A 20,265-nucleotide genomic window follows, 5' to 3' on the forward strand; every position below is an offset into this window, starting at 1 on the left:
TCAATAGCTAAATAATGAAGGCCCCTCCACCTTGGGCCCTAGTAACTCAGTCCCACTTTCCCCCCCAGAGTGACGCCCCTGCACGCGTGGGCTTTACCTTTTCCTGCAAGCCCCGGTGAGGACATTAATAAAAAATACAAATTGATGAATATGACTCGCAGGGGAAGGAAATGCGTCCTGTTTACTGCAAACAACTTTATCTCGGTTTGATTTTATAGATATTTTTGATGCAAAGAAGCGTTTGCTTTCACTATATAGCTGACTGTGCTCATTGCAGCGGCGACAGTGACAGATGCCTTGTCTTGACTTGCTGCGCGTGCGTGCGTGCGTGTGTGCGTGCGTGTGCCCAGAATGCAGTGTTGTACTTAGTTTCCAAGTAAAAAGTAGTAATAGCACAATGTGGAAATTGTCTAAGTAAAAGGCCTGTGTTAAAAGAACAACAATTCAATTGTAGGCTACTTAAAGGAATTATATGTAACTTTAAGACTATTAAAAATGTATTTGTATATACATTTTTAGCAGTCATTTCCCTTCATCAGTAACTATTTTATTGTGTTGGGGTGTTTCCTTGCAGAAGGACACATCCCCTGGCTGTATTTCTGTTCTGTTCCACGCTTTATGTTGACATTAAATGTCAACAGAAACAGTGGAGGGACGTTTTTGTCAGGGGGAGCTCAGCCAGAGCTCTTAATTGCTCCCTTTGAACTTCAAAGGGGTTGTGCACTAAGGTAATTGATTGGGCCATAAAAGTGTCAAGTCCTCGTTAGTGATCTCTCTAATCAATGAAAGCATCAAAGACAACCACCTGTTTGATGCCTGTCATAGAGGGGATGGGGAGGGGGGAATGTTTTTGTGTACACACAAGCTTGCATATTTTTCCTTTAAAAGTACACTAAGTGAGTAAATGTACTTTCCATCTCTGTGCGTGTGTGTGTGTGTGTGTGTGTGTGTGTGTGTGTGTGTGTGTGTGTGTGTGTGTGTGTGTGTGTGTGTGTGTGTGTGTGTGTGTGTGTGTGTGTGTGTGTGTGTGTGTGTGTGTGTGTGTGTGTGTGTGTGTGTGTGTGTGTGTGTGTGTGTGCGTGCGTGCGTGCGTGCGTGCGTGCGTGCGTGCGTGCGTGCGTGCGTGCGTGCGTGCGTGCGTGCGTGCGTGCGTGCGTGCGTGCGTGCGTGCGTGCGTGCGTGCGTGCGTGCGTGCGTGCGTGCGTGCGTGCGTGCGTGCGTGCGTGCGTGCGTGCGTGCGTGTGCTGGAGACATATAGAGGCCACATGGGAGCCATTTTAACCTATAGCTACCAAACAATCTATCCCTTAGGGGCGTATCATAGTACAGTCTGCGGTGATAAGCTATCACCGCGGTGTAGTCTTTTAAAGTCAGAAAACTACAACATTACGTCATTTACCACGAACCCTGACACATCTCCTCTTGTTTTTACCTTCAGACATCTACCCATCTCCCCGTTCACTGATTGGTCGATCTTGACCAATCAGTGTGCCCCCTGGTTTCAGAGGCACAGAGGCGTGGTGATAGGACTTCACCGTGAGTCCGTGACTATGATGGCCATCACATTTTTCTGCTATCACCTAATATTTTAGGTGATAGCTCTTTACCTTGGACTCTGATAAAGCCTGGAAGGTTTAGCAGATCTGCAAGTTGCATCGTGACACGTTGTGAGCTTGCCTTGTAGGTCTGCTATTTTCAAATATCAGATGGATATAAGTTTAACGCGTACTGTAGTCTCTTTTTGGGGGGCTTGTTTTCATAAGCCTGGTTGCTTATTTCTCTCGCAAATATCTGGCCACACAGACGCAGGGAAGACAGAGCGCTGCTCGTTCAGTGGCAGGAGAGAGAGGAAGTTCAGCTGCTCGTCTCCATCTGCAGAATAATGGCAGCTCCTTCCTCTGCAGCACCTCGTTCCTGACTCCCTCCAACTCGCTTTTTCTTTTCTTGATAAATATTTTTTCTACAGCATCTGTTTCAGGCTGCAAGTGAGAGCAAGCTCTCAAATGAAATTGCGTTCATGCGCATAATATTATGAGACAGGTGCTCTCTCACTCCCCCCCTCGCTCTCTCTCTCTCTCCCTACTGCTCGCTCTCTCTCTCTCTCTCTCTCTCTCTCTCTCTCTCTCTCTCTCTCTCTCTCTCTCTCTCTCTCTCTCTCTCTCTCCCTCCCTCCCTCCCTCTCCCTCTTCACTCTCTCTCACACTCTGTTGCGTGTGGGAGGGTTGAGAATCGCATTTCTATTCATGAATTACTCTGTTTGTAGTGAATCACAAAAATAGAGCGTTTGTATATTAGCATAGCAGAACAGGATGGGGTTCAATGTGAATTCAAGGTATATTTGATTCCTCGGCTCTGCTATTGCAGAGTGACTTGATATTTGCTGAAGAGCAGATGAAAGAATGCACTCCGTGCCGCACAGGTCACCGTGACAAAGCCCTTCGTCGACAAAGCCCTCTCTGCTCAGATACCGCCGTCTTCCCTAAACGAGAGAGCCTTTTCATCATCACTTAGCCGTTTTCCCAAGGCTGGTTGCTACTGTCAGGTCGCAGTTATTGCGACCGAAGGTCAGTGTGATGTCAGTGAGTCACAGTGATGTGGTACAGAATGACTCATATATGGGCATAAAACGGATGTCACGTGACATCACTTCCTGTACTGACAGTCAGACAAGCTACGAGATTTCTCAGGGTATAAAAGTCCATATATGGTCATTACCAGAAAAATAAAAAAAATAAAAACTTTTATGTCCATAACATGGAAATTTCTGATGTCTTAAATTCCTGGTCGAAAATGAGAATGTTAGGGTACCATATATGGCCCATATATGGAGATCCAAAGGGGTCAAACCAAGGCCCTAACTCACCAAGGCCCTGCTTGGCCTTACTAATTAACGTACGTTTTTTTTATGCCCATCTCCATGTATGGGCATAACATATATTGTATGTATATGGATACATATTATTATTTATAAAGGATAAAATAAAATAAAAGGTCCATATATGGTCATTCCCAGAAAAAGAAAAAAAAAACTTTCATGCCCATACATGGAGATTTCTGATGTCATAAATCCCAGGCCGAAAATGAGAATGTTAGAGTACCCCCTTATGCCCATATATGGAGATCCACAGGCATCAAACCAAGGCCCTAACTCACCAAGGCCCTGCTTGGCATTACTTATGTACGTTTTATGCGCATATATGGAGATTCCTATATTGTCAATATTAAGGACATTATTAAGGATATTATGTTATCAATATTAAGGACATATATGGGCGGCGTGTTCCTCCCTCCACATCATCAGATGTGGAGGGAGGCTCTGCCATTTCCCCCTGGCTCTGCCATTTCCCCTACAAATATGTAGGGGAAATGGCAGAGCTTCAATGGTTAATAATAAAATCCAACAAAGTATGATTCAATAAGTTTTCTATGAATAGTAAAGGTAGAGATAAACTGATGCCTTTGGTAGATCATAGAGATGTGCTTACCCGCCATCCCTGCCTTTACAAAGCAGCGTTTGAGGCACAATGTGTTTGTTTTCCAAGCGTTGTTTATTTTTTGAAAAGCAGAGGGGAACCAATGTGAGCATTGCAGTCCAGACGGCGAAAACAAAGGAGGAACAAAACGCAATTTCCAGCCCCTCGGCTCATAATCCTTCCATTAATTAAATATATTGGAAAATCATGAATTATGATTCATTGCCTCAATCCATCACTTCTGAAATGGAAATCCCCGTGAATAAATTAAATCAATTCTACGCTGTGCATGGATGTGTGACGCGCGCGCACACGCATGCACGCACGCACACACATACACATACAGTATGCATAGTACACAGGCTGCCAACCAGGGGCGTCACAAGGGTGGGGGGGAGTGGGACTGAGTTACTAAGGCCCAAGGTGGAGGGGCCTTAATTATTTTATACTTTAGCTATTGAAAAGTGTAGTCCTGCTATTTTTGAAAAGTCGTGAAAATATGTGCACATTTTTGAATATAATGTATTTTTTAAGCGAACATTTGTAACTGAAATTTAGCTTCTGGGGGGTCCCTGGAACAAAATATTTTGAGATGGGGGGGTCCGTGGCCAAATACATTTTGGGGGTCCTTCACATGAAAAGGTCACCACTGACATAGACACATAGCTTTTTCAAGGATTTGAAATTTTCAAAGATATTCACGGTTTTTCAAAAATAGCCGATCCACAAGCTGGCGAGTGCCGCGCTGTGAGCTTGTGTATCTGCTATGTTTTCAATAGTTAAAGCACACAATAATGCGTAATAATGCGTTCCCAGTCTAAACTGATTAAACCCCTCCTCCTATGAAGAACATTCATGGGGGGGGGGGCCCTCAGTGAATCCTTGTACCCAGGGCCCAGAATTTGGTGCGACGCCCCTGCCGCCAACAGGCAAAGTGAACCTGCATTTACGATGAAGAGTTTTTTTTTTTTCTTCCTTCTCCCCGCTCATCTTATTGGCATTCTGAGCCTCTGCCGGGGAGAATGCAATCTGTCTGAGAGAAACAGTGGATGCTCTTTTATGGAACTGATGTAATTTTTAAACCATACAAGGAATCATTTATTCATGCCATGTTTAACCCATTTAGGGCCTAGGATTATTGAATGCTTTAACCAGTGAAAAATAGCAGATATACAAGCTCACAGCGCGGCACCGAGTGCCGCGCTGCGAGCTTGTAGATCTGCTATTTTTGAAAAATTCGTGAAAATGTCTTTGAATATATGTATTATGTATGTATGTATTATATAATATATGAACATCTTTGAATATATGTATTTTCAAAGCGAACGTTTGTTAACTCAAATTTTGCTTCTGGGGGGGGTCCCTGGAACTAGATATTTTGAGATGGGGGTCCGTGGCCAAATGTAATTTTGGGGATCCTTCACATGAAAAAGTATGAGAACCACTGACATAGTCTCTCAAGAACAGACTAACTGAGCTCCATTTAAGTGAAAAGGACCTTTTCTTTGACGATGGCTGGCCAGATTGCTGACATAGAAACATAGGTTTTTCAAAAAAATCTTAAGGTGGTTGCACACTGCACTGCGTGTTTTCGTTGCGTTTTGGAAATCCGAAAGCCGTAGGCCAGGGAGAGAGAGAGGAAAGAGAGAGAGAGCAAGGGACTCAGTGCGACAGCTGCAAAAATCGGAAAAAATCAACCCTGGTCCGAAAATAAATACGAAACGGGCGGCAGTGTGCAAACGTGATTGACATAACGTGAGGTTGATTTTTTTATTCACGCACTCCGAAATTCACTCCGATATTCGGCCCGAAAAAAGCAGCAGTGTGCAAAGACCTTTAGAAGGATTCAAAAGACACTTATAGAATCGGGTCAAAATTCTAATTGTCACGATTTTTCAAAAATAGCAGATCTACAAGCTCGCAGCGCGGCACTCGGTGCCGCGCTGTGAGCTTGTATATCTGCTATTTTTCAATAGTTAAATCATAAAATAATGATACACAAAATGTGTATACCCGTTCTGAATGGGTTAATCCTGCATTGCAGGTGGCAGCGTAAACACAATCAAACATTCAGCCCCCGTGCAGCGTTGTCCTTTTTACTCCTACCCAATGTTCTCTTGCATTCCTTTCTGTGATATACGTACAGTACCATGCATGTGCACCCATAGACATCAAAGGGGGCTTGAGCCCCTGCCCTTTTAATCTGTCTGTAAAAAGTGCCCTCTCCAGAACATGAATGCAGTTTTTGCTGTGGTGAAAGAAATGCAAATGCCCCCTCTTTCCATGCCGTACCTGAAGGCAGCATTCAAGAGAATTGCCTTGTCCAAACTCTCCTGAACTTGAATGCAACTCCTATGCTGAAATAATTGTCCTCTCTGTGTAGAAATCCATGCCGTTACGCCACGTCTCCAGTATTGACTTGATTACTGTATGCTTAGTTTAGTGTGGCATCAAGTGCCGAAAATAGCCGACCTCCAAGCTCACAACGCGACCGGAGGTCTGCTATTTACAATATTTTCACCAAAAGGCCCTTTTATAATTTTCAGCCCCTGCCTCTCTAACATTCTCTGCACGTCCCTGTACAGTACTTTACAGTTTTAAAGCCCGACGGATACCTTCTTGCACGTCCGCGTGTCGCACACCAAAATTGCAGATCTATGAGCTCAAAACGTGTTGCATCGCTATACACGGTGAGCTTGTAGATCTACAGTTTATTTAGGCGCGGCACACCGCCGTACGACAGAGCACATGAATCATTTAGCATACAGTCGCTGTTGACTAGTGTTGAACGAGTAATGCGGAGGAAAAATGGATGACGTGATGTTTTATTTACTCCCTGCCTGTGCTCGTATGAACACACGCACACACACACACACACACACACACGCACACACATACGCACGTACCCACACACTCACACACGCGCACACGCACATACTCTCACACACACACACACTACCGACGGACATGTGTCCCTGTCACCAGTGCCAACCTTCGCAGTAAACCTTGCAACAGTGGGCTACACCAGGGACGTGCTGGCCATTGGGAAAAGCGGGACAACTCCCGAACGGCCGGCTCATTCCCGGCCGGTCCAGGCCGGCAATTAGGAAAAAAAATTAAATAAAATGTCGGCCTTCGTTCCATTTTGGGGGCTGGGCGGCCAACAAAGTAAATCGTCACTGTCGGACAGAAACCTTGTATCTCCAAGTTTCAAATTTGTAGATTTTTTCGCAAAGTAAAGCCCTGCTTCATCATACAAGGCCGTCGCACAAAAGTAGTGAAAACAGCAGATCTACAAGCACACAACGCCTCGCGGTGCGAGGCGTTGTGTGCTTGTAGATTGGCTGTTTTCACTAGTTTAAATCATTTTTAAAATGATAAATATAAAACAAGCGGTTTTGGACATACAAGGTTTCCACCCGACAACGACAAAATATAACTCATGTACAGTAATTGGCCCACTGGGCTTGTCACTCGTCATGATCTGAAATGACAAATCTTTGAGTAGCAGCAGCGCTATAGAGAGAGATCTCTCTCTATTGCGCGCAATGAGGGCCTCTCCAACTCTTTTTCCCGGGCTGAATCAGGGGCCCAGCACGTCCCTGGCAGTAAACCTTGCAACAGTGGGCTACACGCTTCCTCTATATGTGCTCCACGCAGCACAGATGGCTTTGTTTTGGTGGGCTTGGCAGCTCTGCTCTCCCAGGTTCACACAGGGCTAAAGGCTTTCATTATGAAATCACATGTAGAATTATTGAACGCTTTAACCAGTGAAAAATAGCAGATATACAAGCTCACAGCGCGGCACCGAGTGCCGCGCTGCGAGCTTGTAGATCTGCTGTTTTTGAAAAAAAAAGTCGTGAAAATGTGTGCAAATCTTTCAAAGCGAACGTTTGTAACTCAAATTTTGCTTCTGGGGGGGGGTTCCTGGAACTAGATATTTTGAGATGGGGGTCCGTGGCCAAATAAATATCATTTTGGGGGTCCTTCACATGAAAAAGTATGAGAACCACTGACATAGTAGTCTCTCAAGAACAGACTAACTGAGCTCCATTTAAGTGAAAGAATCACAATAGAAGAATCACAAGAAGAAGACCTCAGTGAACGAGAGGCAAGGCATTTTTGGTCCATTTTCACATGAAGCTATTAGCAGGGGTGGGCAACTTTGATGATGGAGAGGGCGGTGAGGGCCACTATATTTCCGACTTCACTCCAGAGGGCCACATTGCATATCGCTACGTAATACTTTGTCATTGTAGTATGTCATACAAAAGAAGCAAAGTGCGACGCGTTTTGAGCATGTAGATCGGCTATGTTAGCTTCTTTTGAATTGGAATCCTGAATTATTGTCTCCACCAGCCGAAGGCTTGGGGGAGAGTGTGTTTTCGCCCCTGTCCGTCCATGTGTCCGTCCGTGCGTCCGTGCGTCCGTGCGTCCGTACGTGTGTCCATCCAGTTTGTTACCAGCTAATCTCCGGCGCTGTTGGCCCGGTCGCTGCCAAAATGAGCACATACATTTCCTGGATGCCAATTCAGAACCTCTGCCCCACATTTTTCAAATGGCCCTGTTCTAGTGCCACCATGAGGCCGATGTTTGTAAAACACATTTCTGTACACTACTCTCATAGATTTTGTCCAAAAATCCTACAAATCGGACAGTATCTCTACAGTTATGTGATCAATATGGATCTGTCCGATTTTCCATATTCCATCCTGATTGGCTACAATTGGCTTCCAAAGTTTGCAGGATTGCTCCGTTTTGAACAAAATGCCTCAAATCAGGAACACAGCGTGCATTCCGTGCAATCTTGGTGAAATTGGGCGCGCACGTTCCCACTAGGCTGAGGAAGAAATGCCACTTCAAATTTCTCAAATCAGCCTCATGGTGGCGCTATAACAGGGCAATTTGTGTTTTTACCTTTAACTCCACCCTACACTAAGTGGAAAACTTTGTATCCACACTCCCTAGAGGCTAAGGATAAAGCCCTGCATTTTTCACATTTGCCTTTTATAGCGCCACCAGGAGGACAACTTATGTAAAACACATTCTTTTCTTTTACTTTCTCCAACAATCATGCAAATCAGTACACAGTATCTCTATAGTCATGTGATCAAGTCCGATCCGTCTGATATTTCATATTCCATCCTAATTCACCCTTTGTCAAGTCCCGCCCCTCTTCACCCCAATTGGTTGCAGTGTCTTGGTGGGACACTCGGTGGGACACTTCATCCACTACCATTTTAGTTGCTTCATGTTGTTCTGTGTGTTCAATTCTATTTTCAAACTTGTTTTTAAATGTTTTTATTTCTCCAAAATGTTTATTTGAGCAAATTCAACACAACAAAGGCAGAACCAAGGTGGGTCAACCGTCAAGGCAGATAGAGCCTTCTGGTTGGTCAGTCAAGGACCAACCAGAACGCTAACAAAGGGTGAATTGGCTAATAATGGCTTCCAAAGTTTGCAGGATTGCTCAGTTTTTGAACAAAATGCCTCAAATTATCAACACAGCTTGCGATTACCATGAAATTTGCCACACATATTCCCACTACGTCAAGGAACAAATGCTACCCTTTTCACATTGGCCTGTTATAGCGCCACCAGCAGGTAGACTTTAGCAAAACACATTTTTGGAACAATGCCTCAAATCATGCATGCAGCATCCGACTGCCATGAAAGGTCTAAGATTGGCGAAGAACACATGCCACCCTTTTTTACATTGGCCTATTATAGCACCACCAGGACGCCTGGCCTGGTGGAGACCTGTGCTCGGAAGAGCACTGCCTCTAGTTTTTTTTTTATTGGAATCCTGAAATCTAACATTAAATACATGCATTTAGTTATACTTATGTTAACTTTATGAACGTAAATACAAATACGTTGGAAATAAAACAAAAAGCGATGTTAGCGCATGCACAAAACTGGGTTAAAGCTGATTCCGGTTGGTAGTTCCGGCCAAAGTGTAGTCCGTTTTGAATACAAAATGACGTAGGACGTCATCCGCTCCCGACCGGATCAAAAGCCAGAAATTGGAAGCGATCCCAGGCTACTACGACCCAATGGCATAGTATGCCATATAGTGTATGCCACATTTGAGAACCACTAGTACTAGTCGGACTCCTAATATTATTAGGAGTCCGACAAGTACTGGTGGTTCTCAAATGTTTTATTTGCAAGGAACCCCTTAACCATGAGAGAGTTCAAATGGAACCAAATGGACTCTTACAGGTCCATTTGAACACTCTCAGAGTTACAGACCTGTTATGGCCATTCAGCGAGCGCTACCTCTTTGAGCATTTTCTGGTATAATATTATTGTCCACTATAATTTTTTTATGTCCGTGGCAAAAATGTCCATCACAAGCCATGGCATGGCGATGACCCCTGGTTTTTGAGAAGTCAGCCATCTTATTGTATAAGTAGTACACTATACGGAAAGCAAACAAAAATGGGGGTGATCGAAAAAGAGAAGAAAATAAGTCCATTGCACAAGACTGCACATCCCACAATGCCCCTCTCTCTCTCTCCGAGCCCTTTCAGTGCCTTGCCTCCAGGGTGCAATAACAGTTTATTACACCTATCCTCACTTTATGACCCTCTGTCTCTTGCCTTAAGCCCACGCTAACTGTTATTGAAAACACCCAGGCCCGCCATATATCATACCTGAGCAGCATGCTACTGTATATGAGGCTACAGTGCGTGCTACGGAGCTAATCACTATGAGCTCATATAGGGCATTGTCGAAGGGTTAGCGTTAACGTTGCAAGAGTTCCTACTAATCTGATATCTGCTTGGGACTGGAGTGAATTGTTTGAACGAAAATCCCATTTGTCTTTATATCCCACATGGCCTTGCAGCGTCTCTGCCTGCCGCCATCCCATTTCTGTGGGCTAATAATGATGGCAACCAAAATGGGAAAACAGAATTGAGAGTTTGGCCGGGGTAGCGTGTTGATGTGTGAGGCGGTGTGGTGGGCCATTGTCTGGCTTTGACTTTGAGTTTACTGCTCAGCTCGCCTTGGGGGTAAAGACTGATTTAATACATATAGGCCTAGTCGCACGACGGTGTGTCCCAGTGCCGAAAATAGCTAATCTACAAGTCTACACAGCACGTTGCATCACAACTCACGACGACGTTGTGAGCTTCTAGATCTGCTGTTTTTTTTTTTTTTTTTTTTTTTTTTCTCAGCTCAGGAGCACAATAGGGGATATAGGATGACATGCAAAAAGGAAATGTGTTATGCATGTCCTTGTGCGTTTGTGCGTACGCGTGGTATCTCGGATTAAAGCATAAAGAAGAGCCAGAAAAATGGTCTTTGTGGGCGGACGTGTTGGTATAGAGCAGTGGTTCTCAACCAGTGGTCCGGAGACCACCGGTGGGCCTTGAGGGGGTTCCAGGTGGTCCCAGCTAAATGATGGAGAGTTGGTAACCAAATGGACCCTCATTATGGGGCGGCAGTGGCTCGGGGGTAGAGAAACCATCATTAGAACACAGAGGCTTCCCGGTTCGATCCCGGGCTCCCCCGGAGTTAGTGTTGAAGAGTCCTTGAGCAAGACCCTGAACCCCTAGTCGCTCCTGGTGAGCAGGTTGGTGCCTTGCATGGTGACCTCTACCATCTGTGTATGAATGTGTGTGTGAATGGGTGAATGTAATAAGCCCAATCTTTGGAAGCATGTAGATCGGCTATTTTTCCCCAGCTAAAATATGATTATTTTGGGGGTCGCAGACTGAAAAGGTTGAGAACCACTGATTTAGATCAACCTTATCAAAATAACTGGGACTGAGAGGTCTCATAAAGAATTAATGGTGGTTCTGTGGCTTCAAAGCCAAACACATAATGGAGCTTGATATGAACAGGGTTGAAAAGCACTGGTAGAGGATAGAGGCAGGCGAGAGGCCCTGCCGAGGCAGCGGCGCTTCACGGGTGACGGCGTGACAAGACGCTGGGAAGTGACCTGTCAGCCCTTCGTCTCGCCAATAGCCCTCCTGTCATCCAGTGTGAAAGGGGGTCGGGGCTAGAGGAAGACCCCACCGCTGGGACTTCATGTCGCGTGAAATGCAGTTGTGATCTGTGCAGGATTGTACAGGAGGCCATGTTCCCGTGTACTCTCTATTTATGATAGGAACTTTCTTATTTAAACGTATTTTTACATTAAGCACTTGAACCCGAGAATCCCTATTCTGAGGGGAACATTAGGCGAAAGTAGCCGAGCTCCAAGCTCGCAGGGCTTTTCGACGAAGAGGTTTGGTGTAGAGGGAAAAAGAGCTGACCAAGTCAGACGGACCCGAGTTCCGAGGGGTAATAGAACCGATACCGATACCGTGATTATGGTAACTAGTAAGACGCCTCAGGGTAACATGCGACCTCGCGCCAATTCTTAGCTATATACAGTGATGTATATCGGACCAGTTACCCAATCTCAACAGTGCCTTTTGAGATTGGCAGAACATGCTATATGCCCTTAATATTGATGACACTGGGACAGGGATCTCCATATATGGGCATAAAACGGACAAGGATGTAATTAACTCATTCTGTGCCAGATGCCAAAATGGCTCCAAGGTAGCTGTGCCGAGATTTTGTATGTTTTTCTTTACTATGCAATGAAAAAAAATGATTTTTTTTTAATAATTTTTTTCCCCACAGAAACAGACACAGTTGTTGTGATTCAGTGGCAAAAAGAATTTTGTCAATCGAACAAATGGTTCCAGAGATAAAGCTGTTTGAATGAAAAAAAGTGTCCATCCACTAGAATGGACACACATGAACACACATTTTCTCAATCAGCTAAACGAGGGAGCGTTTTTTCTATGTAAAAAACACAAAAACCGTCATATTGGAAAAAAACGTCATTGGCACAGAATGAGTTAATTTGCAATTAATTGGGAATGCTCATAAATGGGCATGTTCTGACATCACATTGTCGACTATATATGGGCATAAAATATATGGGCATAAAAGGGACATGAAGCCAGAGTGTGATGTCAGAGCGGCAAACCCATTCTGTTAAGAGTGGTTCCCCTACATCACAGTGACATCAGAGCATGATGTCAGAGTGATGTCACAGTGACAAGGGAACCAATAGACTGTAAGAATGTGTACTGACGGACTGACTGACACAGACAGACAGACAGACAGACAGACGGAGACAAGCTGCGACATTTCTCATATGGTGAAAAGCTTTCAGGGGACTTAACTGTGGATCGCTGTTGTTTTGTCTCATTACTTACCAGGGGCAAAGCTGCAGACCCCTGGGACTGCATGAGTCTGCCTTGTTCGACGTGCACGTTTCCCCACTGTGTGTGTGTGTGTGTGTGTGTGTGTGTGTGTGTGTGTGTGTGTGTGTGTGTGTGTGTGTGTGTGTGTGTGTGTGTGTGTGTGTGTGTACACAGTATGTTTGGAAGCTGGCGGGCAGCGCCAGCTGACAGGGCAGATGGTTGGTGTCGGTCGTAGGGGGCAAGGTGTTTGATGAGTGGAAGCGCTTTTGGTTTAATTATGTGTCAAGTGCGTTAGCCTGGGCAGCCGCTAAAGGCCTTTCATCAGTCCCTGCCATCGTCATCTGCTGCCCATGATGATGATGATGATGATGATGATGATGGCACTCAAATTGGACATTTCCATGCATGTCGTCTGTTTTTATTCCCCTCCGTAATTGTGTTTTGACTGGCATTGCAATTGCAGAGAGCTATAGAGCAACCTCCCAGGGAAGCTGGACGTGACTGCTGCTTGTAGCTGGTGTGGATTTATTTTCATTTAAAAGAGTGTTCCGTCTGTGAACGCGGCAGCTTTGTGTAGATAATATGCAATCACCGCCACTGTACTGTACTGTCTTTTAGTAGCTTTCTGATTATTCAGATTGACAAAGTTTGAAGCAGAAATGTCGACTGGGTATCCTTCAAAGTTGAAATCAAAGCTGTAGAAATAAAATGTATTCACTCAAAGAGGTGGGAGGCAAAAAGATTCTCGTGATAATAACGGATGCTCAAGTGTTTTTTTTATTTTATTTTCATTTTTATGAGAGGTTGTCTCTTCAAAACTGTTGGAAAACAAAGCATGGCCCTGTCAGTAAAGTACTGTTTGCAGCTACAGTAGTTAATGTAGTCTCTACAGCAAATGAAAACCGCATTATAATGCTGTGAATCTCCGTTCAGCAAAGAAGTTCAAAGGAAAAAGAAAATGCAAAATTAACAAGAAAGATAGGGAAAAAAAACATATGTATTTGAAATGTCAATTAAACATTCTTTCAAAAATGTTCAAATGAACTGACAGGTCTACACATTCCAGGCGTTTTAGCATCAAAATTATACGTTATGTTTTTTTTAATCCACCTGTTTGAGCAGCTGATGTGCTAACAATGATTCATTATAAAGTATGTTTGTTTTAGTGCCTTTAATGAAGAATATGAAAGTGTTGATGACTTTCAAGTCCTTTGAAAATCAGCTTCCCCAGACAACAAGTGTGGGTGTTTATTTATTTATTTATGTATTTGTAAAAAATGACAGGTTGACAGATGGGAGCATGGTCAGTCTGGTGTAAGACGTTGCCAATCACATGTGTTAATTATAGCAACACTTAGGCTATTGTTTAAAATTGTTATTGTGTTCATTATCAGGCATTTGGTTTGCAATACCTTTCAAGGGAAGGGTAGTGAAATTAAGTTTCAAAATATAGGCCTACAGGGTACACAAGATAACCAGAACAGGGACGTGCATAGAATTATAGAGAGGCAGGGGCTGACATTTCTAAAAGGGCCTCTTGGCGAAAATAGCAGACCTCCAAGCTCACAACACGTTGTGAGCTTGGAGGTTGGCTATTTTCAGTATACTGAACCACACTGAACCACACTGAACTAAGCATAATCAAGTCAATACTGGAGATGTGGTGAACGACATGGATTTCTACACAGAGAGTGCAATTCTTTCAACATGAGATTCTGCATTCAAGTTCAGGAGAGTTTGGACAAGGCAATTCTCTTGAATGCTGCCTTTGGGTATGGCATGGAAAGTGGGAATTTCACATTTCTTTCACCATAGTAAAAACCGCATTCATGGTCTGGAGAGGGCACTTTTTACAGACAGGTAAAAGGGCAGGGGCTCAAGCCCCCTTTGATGTCTATGTGTGCACATGCCTGAACCAGGAAGTAAACAAAAACTAAACTAGAATCACGAGTGAACAGAGTAATGCTTGAGTTATGCTCTCATAGCAGATCTACAAGTTCACAGTTGTCATTTTGTCACAGCATAATTCAACTATTCACACATACCTACAGTTGGTAATGCCCCTGTAGGAGGGAACGAGCAAACTCCCCACATTGTAGTCAGGCAGTATAAAAGGCAGCATGACGCTACAATCGGGTCCTTCCCCACTGTCCAGAACCAGGAAGCACTGTGGTATGAAAACCAACAAACATTTTCAAATAACACTGCAACTTAAAATAATAATCAATTGTAAATAAATGTGTGTGAACAAACTTTAACCTGTGTTTTGTGAAATAAGTTAGGTTAAAATATAGTGTATGGGGGAAAATACAGGAAACCTAGTAAATGTCACAAATGTAGCCTCAGTGGCAGGGTGAACTGCCACACGGACTGAAAGGTGAAGTACTTAGTATTGACGTTTTAAGTGTTTAAATGTCTCAAAATACCCATCAACATGAATAGAACATACACTGATGACAGTCGTGATACTGTAAAGTTTAATATGCAAGATAACTTTATACAACATGTTGTAGGGGGTCCCTGTTTCATCCCTTTCTTAGCTAGGGGGTCCTTGGCCTGAGAAATGTTGATGATCCCTGTCTTAAGACTCTTCTCACCTCCTGGCTCCCAAACTACTGTATGGAGCAGTGGTGTAAAGTAACTAAGTACATTTACTTAAGTACTGTACTTAAGTACAGTTTTGAGGTATTTGTACTTGAGTATTTACAGTTTTCAGTATACGTTTACTTCTACTCCACTACATCTCGGATTCAAATATTGTACTTTTACTCCACTACATTTATTTGAAAACTTTAGTTACTAGTTACTTTGCAGGTGTAAATTATCATATTATAAAACACACATTAACCCACTTTAGCCCTATTTTATACCTTGGCTATTTGAAAATAGCCGATCTACAAGCTCACAACGCGTTGCATCGCAAGCTTGTAGATCTGCTATTTTCAAACATTTAGTACTTTTACTTTTGGTACTTTAAGTACATTTTGATGCAAATACTTTCATACTTTTACTCAAGTACATTTTGAATTCTAGACATTTACTTGTAACGGAGTACATCTACAGGGCAGTATTGATACTTTTTGAGCGGTGGTTACACCGTCTCCTATACGTGGCCGTGTGTGTATGCGTGTGTGTGTGTGTGCGTGTGTGTGTGTCTGTATGTAGCCTGCAGGCCTGCAGTACCTTTTATGACCACACATGTTAAGGGAGGGGCGCTGTTGTTCAGGCCAGGCCAGACCAGGCACACACACACACACACGCACACACACACACACACACAGGGGGGAAGGGGGGGGGGGGGGGTAAACCACCGCTCAGTTCACACGGGTGTGATTTTTTTTTACTTGTGACAAAATGTGAGTACTTTTTCCACCATTGCTGTTCTCATTGCACTCGATGTGAATATTCACCTTGTTAGTTGACCAAGGTTCAATATTCACCGTGTTGTTAGTTGACCAAGGTTCAATATTCACCGTGTTAGTTGACCAAGGTTCAATATTCACCTTGTTGTTAGTTGAGGTTCCTGCCATTTACTCAGTTGCTGTAATTCACTCTGGATTAGAGCATCTGCTAAATGCCTGAATTGTAAATTGTAATTTTGAGTAAACGGTTCTGACCGATTGAAAATGTTTGCTTTCATTGAAATGCATCAACCTCGCTGAGACACATTCCCCGTACCTGCAGATTGAAAATCATTCTAATTCTGATTGACGTTTAATTTCACCAGTAGCCAGCCAAGGTTGACTACTGTGTGAATGTGACGTGTTCCCAGGATTCTGAGGGGTCCCCAGCGAGAGTAGTTAATATAGCAATCAACATCACCTTAACCACTTTATCCAAATATGTTGGCTAATAAAAAATAGCATATCTACAAGTAGCACATCTATTTTTTGTAAATATTTGAAAAATATATAAAATGCCTTTTCAGTTAAACCCTTTGTTTAAAATGTAAAGTTACACAGATGAGACCAGGAAAGCATCTGTGTAACTTTACATTTTAAACACTTTAACCATTATTTTATACTTACCTATTCAAAAATAGCAGAAGTTCATAGCGAGGCACCGACCGAGTGCCTCTTTATGAACTTGTAGATCTGATATTTTTGAAAAATCATGAACATTACATTTTGTGCAAATCTTTGAATATATATATATATATATATATATATATATATTTTTTTTTTTATAGCAGACATTTCTAACTCAAATCTTTGCTTCTGGGGGTCCCTGGAACAACATAATTTGAGATGGGGGGTCGGCGGCCAAGAACATATAATTTTGGGGGTCCTTTACAAATTTTGATAACTATAGCAACATACAGTAGGGTTTTCAGAAAACTGTTTACTGGATTTTGAAGCCATTTGTAGAATCAGCCTTAAGTCTAAATGGGTTAAGAACCACTGCTGTAAAATGAAAGATCACTGTGTCAGTGTTGTTTTTGACAGCACCTTTTGATTTAGTTTTAGTCATAGTCTTTTAAAAAAAATGTCATTTAATTTTAGTCATAATTTAGTCACCTGAAAAGTATTAGTTTTAGTCTAATTTTAGTCCACTAAATATCACACGTTTTTAGGCGACTAAGTCTACAGTTGATTTAGTCAACTAAAATGTATTTTGGCAGGCCTTGATGGCATCGTAATGACTGATTTTACACTTGGTTGCGTGCTGAAAATAGCCGATCTACAAGCTCACAACGCGTCGCACGCAAACACCTGAGAGCAGCCAAACATAAAATGACTCTTCTCCACCAGTCCCTCCCTAACGTTTTAGTCTAGTTTTTATTTTGTCGAGGAAATTGACAATATATTTAGTCTTAGTTTTAGTCATCATGGCTTTTTAGTTTTTATTTAGTTTTCGTCAGTGAAAAAAACGCTGTCGACGAACATTTTTCGTCATAGTTTTAGTCGACGAAATCAACACTGCACTGTGTCCATTTGTAACGGTGTGCCCTGTCCTGTCCTGTCCTGTCTTCCCTCCAGTGTGTGCCGGCACAGAGAACAAGTTGAGCACGCTGTCGGACCTGGAGCAGCAGTACCGCACCCTGAGGAAGTACTACGAGAACTGTGAGGTGGTGATGGGCAACCTGGAGATCACCAGCATCGACCGCAGCCGCGACCTCACCTTCCTCAGAGTAAGACACCTTGTTACTGTAGTTGGCTGCGCGATTCACATTATCGCATGAGATATCGCTTGGTTACCTCGTTTGACAACTGTCAATCACTCACTAGTCGCCTCGCGGCTCAACTATGCCTGTCTCCTGGTTGTCAGTTGATCACCTTGCCTTGATTGACTGACTGATGAAAACGGCTTTCTTTTGCTTTTCTATGCCTTCACGTAGAAGGCAAAGATTTATTATTTTGCAAAAATTGATGCTATATTTATCCAGGGACTACCAGCTCAGTGGCCTCGTGGTTAATGTGTCCTCCCTGAGATTGGGAGGTTGGGGTTCAATACCCGACGAGTCGTACCCAAGACAAAATAGCAAGCCTCGCTAGTTTATCTTTTTAGGAGAAGCATGTTGGAGTCTATTCATTCCAGTGGAAGAGTGAACGTGATCAAAGCTTCTGAACCATTATTTAGCCCCATTTGTAGGATTTGTGTACCATGTTTCCTCTAGTGGCTACAATCAGGATGGTGTATCTTCATACATGAACCATCTATAAAATAGAGGGTATGCGTGTGACATCATCATAACCGGAAGTTATGCGGGAACGCCTACTGAGTGGCTAAAAACTACCTTCTGGCCTTGACAGCCCATACATCCAAACAGAAAAGTCCTATTAGTCGGGGGCCCCAGGGCAATAAAAGGATCGTTTGGTTCAGATTCTCGCAAATTCGCCAAATTTGGCACAGATGTTGTCCATAACATATTTAATCATTTTAAGATGGGTGCCAATGGTACTGCCATATTGCGCAATCCAATTGGTGTCCCATTAACTTTACATTACAGGAAAAAAAAGCAAAAAAAGAATCTGCATTAATTAGCATATAACTGGTCAAACTAGGGGGTTTTCATGATTCTGAATCCATTGCAAACATCCGTTTTGCATAAAAAAAAAATCATTGGGCTAAAACGGCCTCCACAAAAGTGTGAAAAGTGATGACTCATCACTTTTCATCACAAAACCATAGTGTTGTAGGGCAGTTTTTTAGCCCAAGGAATGTTTTTTGTGCAAAACAGATGCTTGCAATGGATTCAGAATCATGAAAAACCCCTAGTTTGACCAGTTATATGCTACTTAAAGCAGATTCTTTTTTTGCTTTTTTTCCCTGTAATGTAAAGTTAATGGGACACCAATTGCATTGCGCAATATGGCAGTACCATGGGGTGCCCATCTTGGCACCCATCTTAAAATAAGTATGTTATGGACAACATCTGTGCCAAATTTGGCGAATTTGCAAGAATCTGAACCAAAATATCCCTGGGGCCCCCGACTATATCTCATTGGATTAAACAACATTAAACTCACTTTGCCACTCGATTTGCCACTCGATTAGCCACTCGATTTGCCATTCACGTTTTGCATGCGCACCCACTACCCAGTATCCCCAATCCAACATCAAGGGTTGGATTGGGGATAAGTCCCTGTGTGCTTGTACATGTGACATACTAGCGTCATGTGTGTCAAGGGGGTGTACTTGTGCATCATGTGACATACTAGCGTCATGCAGGAGGTGTACAGGCTGCTGTCCTGTGGGCCAAGTGGCTTGGGAACCATTGGTTCCCAGGCAGCTTATAATTAGCCAGGAGTCCTGTTCAATTATGACTAGAATTAGGGCTGTCACAGTTATTACATAATCGTCTAATCGCAATTATTAGACATACTCGCGATTATTTTTCATAATCGTCATGTTGAGCCATGTTGAAAAATGTTCATAATTTTTTTTTAAAAGTAAAAAAATAGTGGAAATAGCAGATCGGCTATTTCCACTATCAATGTTCTTTTTTTAAGCATAAAGTTGTCAAATATGTCAGTAATTTCTTTGTATATTTAGGTTATGTGTCATATCTGCCATGTGGAACTTCAAAGCCTAAGAGCCAAACAGTAATGTAATTGTCAACGACAAAAACACAATTAAATCGTTAATCGCAATTGTTTGAGTGACGATTAATCGTCATGTAAAATGTCATAATGGTGACAGCCCTAGCTACAATGAATGAGCCCAAGGAGAGTCTTCGGTTCAGTGAACTAGCGGGCATCAAGAGGTTTCCCGGAAATGTTTTATTTAGCAATATTTCTTTGTGAAATGTGTTTGTGAAAGACTGACTGGATACACAAGCCTTTGATTATACTTTAACGAAGATATATTATAAATGTTTTGCTGGTGTTCAAAAAGAAACTCTGATCTACCACTGATCTCTTTAACCACATTCAACCTGGCCTCCCTGTTTTGGAATTGTACTGTAGGTGAAGATAAAAATACACAAATAAATAAACAAATCAGACATTTTCGAAAGCTTTCTAAAAATGTAAAAGAAACGGCAAAGAAATCATAGGGAAAAAAATAGTTTTAAAGCGGTATTATGCCTTTTTAGTGACCATTTTCCCATCAAGATTCAGCCCGGGTAAAAGAGT

At 42.8% G+C, this 20,265-nt stretch overlaps 1 protein-coding gene across 1 annotated transcript in view; it reads left to right on the forward strand.

Annotated features, from left to right (window-relative positions):
- Positions 1-14,808: 14,808 nt before the first annotated feature.
- Positions 14,809-20,265, forward strand: part of erbb4b (erb-b2 receptor tyrosine kinase 4b) — a gene marked incomplete at both ends in the record, with an annotated part of 423,596 nt that continues 418,139 nt past the window's right edge. The window contains 2 exons of the mRNA XM_080752915.1: positions 14,809-14,860; positions 17,668-17,819. Coding sequence (XP_080609041.1) covers positions 14,809-14,860; positions 17,668-17,819 — 204 coding nt within the window. The remainder of the gene's footprint in view (positions 14,861-17,667; positions 17,820-20,265) is intronic.

This window comes from Nannobrachium achirus, assembly GCF_963921795.1.
Source record: "Nannobrachium achirus genome assembly, chromosome: 22".
Classification (NCBI taxonomy): Eukaryota; Metazoa; Chordata; class Actinopteri; order Myctophiformes; family Myctophidae; genus Nannobrachium; species Nannobrachium achirus.